Source organism: Larimichthys crocea, unplaced genomic scaffold, assembly GCF_000972845.2.
Source record: "Larimichthys crocea isolate SSNF unplaced genomic scaffold, L_crocea_2.0 scaffold8621, whole genome shotgun sequence".
Taxonomy (NCBI): Eukaryota; Metazoa; Chordata; class Actinopteri; family Sciaenidae; genus Larimichthys; species Larimichthys crocea.
In genome coordinates this window covers 1-4,947 of record NW_020861158.1, presented here as the reverse complement: position 1 = coordinate 4,947, position 4,947 = coordinate 1, and the positions used below count along the sequence as shown (strand labels likewise).

At 37.3% G+C, this 4,947-nt stretch overlaps 2 protein-coding genes across 2 annotated transcripts; both read right to left on the bottom strand.

Moving 5' to 3' along the window:
- Positions 1-6: 6 nt before the first annotated feature.
- Positions 7-835, bottom strand: LOC109139176 (odorant receptor 131-2-like; the record flags this gene model as incomplete). Its single annotated transcript, XM_027277174.1, has 1 exon — positions 7-835. A coding segment is annotated over exon 1 (829 nt), but the record flags the coding sequence as incomplete, so codon positions are not given.
- Positions 836-3,469: 2,634 nt separating this feature from the next.
- On the bottom strand, positions 3,470-4,817 carry LOC113745567 (odorant receptor 131-2-like). Its single transcript, XM_027277175.1, has 2 exons — positions 4,341-4,817; positions 3,470-3,981 (listed from the first exon to the last, which is right to left on the bottom strand). Exons 1-2 carry the CDS (start codon positions 4,815-4,817, stop codon positions 3,862-3,864), a joined length of 597 nt encoding a protein of 198 aa, XP_027132976.1. The 3' UTR covers positions 3,470-3,861.
- Positions 4,818-4,947: the final 130 nt, after the last annotated feature.

Below are 4,947 nucleotides of genomic sequence, written 5' to 3'. Positions count from 1 at the left end.
TCAGACATCTTGGAGTAAGATTAAAAAAAATGTAATTAGAGTATCTGGTGTTTATAAATAACATTAAATCTATCTGAAATACAGCAGCTTCTATGAATGGAGTCCACAGCTGGATGAGACAAAGCAGTAATTGGAAACCATGAAGAATTACTGTTCTGAGCCCTTTCCATGACGACTTTTTATCCTCTCCTGATGCAGCTTTGGCTACTTTCATTATTTTAACATAGGCAAATACAATGATGATAACCATAATCAAGAAGTAAAACTGAAGTACAGCTGACCTAACATGATCCTGCCATCTGTACAACATGAACATCTCCACAGAGCATAACCTGTATTGTTCATACAGGCTAAGAGAGGCTGAGGCAAAAAAGGTGGAGAGAATAACAATGCAGGGTACAGAGCTGAGGCCGTGAATGATGAGGATGCAATGCATAGTGCTGCGTGTGGAGCACAGCTCAGCATGACGCAGGGGCATGCAGATTGCCACATATCGCTCCAGGGTCATTACTGTCAGAGTCACTGGTGTGACTCTCATATAAAGAAGTACTACAGCAGAGATAATGACACACATCCAAACTTGTATGGTAAATCCAAAATGGATCAAAATAATCAGGATATTAGACATGACTAATATCAAACTATCAGACAGAAGTGTAACAGCAAATAAGATGTAGCGTGCGGTTGTGTAGAAGCACTCCTTTCTGAAAAAAGTTGTGATAAGCAAAGAGTTGATGCAAAGAAATATCATCACCAGAATCTGCACAATAATGACCTTATCAATGTACTCCACCAGTGAGACCTCACCACCAACCAATGAGTTGTTGTCAGCCATCGGTTTTCTAAGCAAATACACAAGTTGTTAAGATAATGCCAAGTGAAAATTTGTCATCACTAAATGTGTCAGTTGAAAGAAAATTAGTCTATCACAAAAAGACCAAACCCTTTCCCGGTAGTAGCATAGTTTTTGTGGCAAACAAAACCGTTCCAAGACAGGGATGGAACAGACAGAGTTCTTTGCAGTGTGCTGAGTTAAAGACGGTGCATGAAAGAACTTATAAGAGCGACATAATCAGACTTGACATTAGGTTGTATCTATCTGTTGTGATGAAACATTAGGGTTTGTAAGCTCGTTGTTGTCCCTACTATTGGTTGGAAAATAATGGGCGTTTTTGTGGTTTTAAAAACGTTTCACTTCGGTTACTGGAATCTCAGAAGAGTGCCAATATCTTTCTAACTTTACCGAGTGCGGTAGCCAATCAAAGGCACCTTTCTTATCTCATAATTACGAGATCCAGGTGTCTAATTTTTTTTTCAAGTGAATGCAAGACCCAAACTTCTGTACTTCTTCTTTCTCTTCGCTCACATAAAACATAAAAACACTACAGGTGCACACGGCAAAAATAGTTCCTCCGGTATATGTCCACTTCCGTTGTGAAGTTTTCTTCTATTTGCAGCAGGCTTTCTTTTTTTATTTGCAGCGGCGTTTCTTTCTTTTAAATTTGCAAAGGCAGCTGGTTCTTTTTGTTGGTGCAGCGTTTCTTCTTCTTTTTATTTGCTAGCGCTGTTTATTTTTGTTTGCAGCGTTTCTTTTTTTTATTGTGCGCCCTGTTTCTTTTTGTTTTTGCAGAGTTTCTTTTATTTGCAGCACTTGAGGGTCCCCGGCCAAAACCGTATGTGTGGCGCACTAAGATGACGTTGAATTTTATTTTAAAATATATATAGAGTTTTAATTATCTTTTGGACCTCATGTTTTCTGTCAAAAACACAACAATTTCACAGATTCCACAACATTTATTAAAAAGTAGCTGATAAGTAACGTGACAAAACAGCAGCCAGAACATCCTTGCAGCCTCTTTACTTGACGCACAGGTTGGAACGCTAATTGGCACGTGCGTCCGTGCGTGCGCTGTAACCTGTGGAAAGTAAAAGTGTCCTGTGTCCCTCTTGCAACGGAATGCGTTTTTGTGGCCATGCTTTGTCTCGTGGTGTCTTCTAATATTGTATTCTTTACAAACTGCAACAACCTCATTGCAAATGAGACACGTCGGCTTGGCATTAATAAATGCAGGCAGGATGAACGCATACCTTTGCTTCCATTCTTCTTTGTAAGTCCTGCATTCGAATCAACTTTTCTTTTCATGGCTTTTGACAACGACATTTTGCATCGATAGCTAGCAATCTTCAACTAATGATTTAGACGGCATCCAAAACATAAAAAAACTGGCAATTGTGTACATTAGTTACGGCAGGTTGCCTGTTTCATGACAGACGCATTGGGTGTAATAACAGCACATAGAAACAAATTAATATTTTAAATTAAATTGAATGCATTTTTAAAGTGAAATAATGTTTATTTTTAATATAATAGAAAAAATAGAAAAATCTTTTTCTTTTTTTTTCCAGTAGGAAAGCATGGGCTGCCCGCCGATGGAATTGTCAGAAGAAAAAAAATTTGTTGGCCGGGTCCAAAGTGTTGCCGATCCCTGTTTTGTAGACAAAATACAACGCCTCAGACTGGTCAAACCTCCAATCAGCAGCCTGAAAATGTCTCAGAAAACTGAGACTATCCAGGGAGAAGTCATGGACTAAACCATCCTGAAATGATGTCCAACTATGTTTTTCCTGATGTATTTTCCATGAAAGGAATCAATATCGTCTAATATAAAATCTTGTTCTTTTAACTTAGGTCACTTTCTCTTAAAGTCTGTCTTAGTTTTCTTCTTCTTTCCATAACGGTCTTCTTTGGTCCCTTTTCACGCTACACATTGTGGGGCAAAGTTAAGGCAACAAAAAGTAGGAACTTGGAAACTGATTGAGGAAAAGAATTTGGGAAGTTGAGTCACCATAGTTTTCAATGTGTTGGGTTTTTGCGCACTTTCACACCACAGGCGAAAAGTAAGCAATTCTCACCACCTGGTATCACTGCAAGAGGAACGTAGAAAGGTAACAAAGAGGCAGCATTGTTTTTGTTTTGCAGTGACAACGAACAGATTCGTGGTTCATCAGACGTGACGAGACTTTTCAGGGATTTGTTCTGTTGATAAGAATCTTGCTAATGAAGCTCAACCAAAGCGCTCTTAAGGCCTTTGAAGATAAATTTTGAAAACCATATGAGCATTTTTCCCTAAATTCGATCTGGAACTACAAGCCCTTTTTCCTATATGATGTGCGGCTGTTTATTAATCTAAAGAGAATATAATCATCATCATATAAATCATAATAGTTAAATGATGGCAAAAGTGTTGGATGTTGCACATTTGTAATTTTTTATGTGGTTTAGATATTCATGCAAAATGTGGATTTCCTTAATCAAAAGCCACAACATGTTGAGTATGAACCATGAAGCAGATTTTAATTAATTGAAATGCAAATGACATTTTTTTCGCAAAATCATAACATTTGTCCCAATATCACATGATGAAGAGTGTGTTGTCTCAAAATTTAACATGAAATTATTTTAACAGAATATTTACATGTATTGACAATTATGGCAACCGATCACGACACCCAACTACAAACTGTCTCTCGCATCGGACAGCTATTTACTGCGTGTCATTCCCCCTCTCTCTGCCCCCTGCTTCCTGTCTATCTTCAGCTGTACTATCATTAAAGGCATAAATGGCCAAAAAATAATAATCTTTAAAAAAAAAAAGAAAAAGTACCTCAAATGAGCAGTGATACAAAAAACAAAAGCAGTTTTGATCTTGAATAGTTGCTTAATTATCAACACAGTTACAGGCAGGCTTATAAGTATTTGGAAATAAAACGTTCTTAAAATGATCATGTTCATGTGAATTTTAGTTTGAACTGGTGCATTGTGCAATTGTTCTGTTCAGAAATTATTAATCTAGGCTTGTGTCAAATATTTCTTTTATACAAGCCAAAGAAGACATAATTTTTCAATGCATGAAAAAAGGTTTCATCTCTGAGTCCATAAATGAGAGGACTTAGACATCTTGGAGCAAGACCAAACAATATGTAGTTAGAGTACCTGACATTAATGAATAACGTAACATTATTTTGTGTAACAGCAGTTTCTATGAATGGATCTCAAATGAACAATAAATGAATTGTCAATGCAGTCACAGTCAGACTTATAACAAACTATATGGAAATAATACATGTTAAAATTATCATGTTAATGTGAATGACACACATATTTAGTTGATTGTTTTGTCTTAATTGGTGCATTGTGCATTCTGTTAGAAAATTATTCATCTGCCTTGTCAAATATTGCTTTTATACAAGACATAATTTTTAAGAGCATGAAAAAAGGTTTCATCCCTGAGGCCATAAATAAGAGGACTCAGACATCTTGGAGTAAGATTAAACAAAATGTAATTAGAGTATCTGGCGTTTATAAATAACATTAAATCTATCTGAAATACAGCTGCTTCTATGAATGGAGTCCACAGCTGGATGAGACAGAGCAGCAGCTGGAAACCATGAAGAATTACTGTTCTGAGCCCTTTCCATGATGACTTTTTATCCTCTCCTGATGCAGCTTTAGCCACTTTCATTATTTTAACATAGGCGAATACAATGATGATAACCATAATCAAGAAGTAAAACTGAAGTACAGCTGACCTAACATGACTTTGCCATCTGTACAACATGAACATCTCCACAGTGCAAAACCTGTGTTGTTTGTACAAATTTAGAGAGGCTGATGCAAAGAAGGTGGAGAGAATAACAATGCAGGGTACAGAGCTGAGGCCGTGAATGATGAGGATGCAATGCATAGTGCTGCGAGTGGAGCACAGCTCTGCATGACGTAGGGGCATGCAGATGGCCACATATCGCTCCAGGGTCATTGCTGTCAGAGTAACTGGTGTGACTCTCATATAAAGAAGTACTACAGCAGAGGTAATGACACACATCCAAACTTGCATGGTAAATCCAAACTGGTTCAAGATGAGCAGGATATTAGACATGAATAATATC

Excerpts from the sequence above, each read along its gene's own strand:
- LOC113745567 (XM_027277175.1), bottom strand. The coding sequence starts at position 4,817 with ATGACCCTGGAGCGATATGTGGCCATCTGCATGCCCCTACGTCATGCA. Across the intron at positions 3,982-4,340 it reads ACGCCAGATACTCTAATTAC|ATATTGTTTGGTCTTGCTCC; the intron begins ATTTTGTTTAAT and ends TACTCTAACTAC.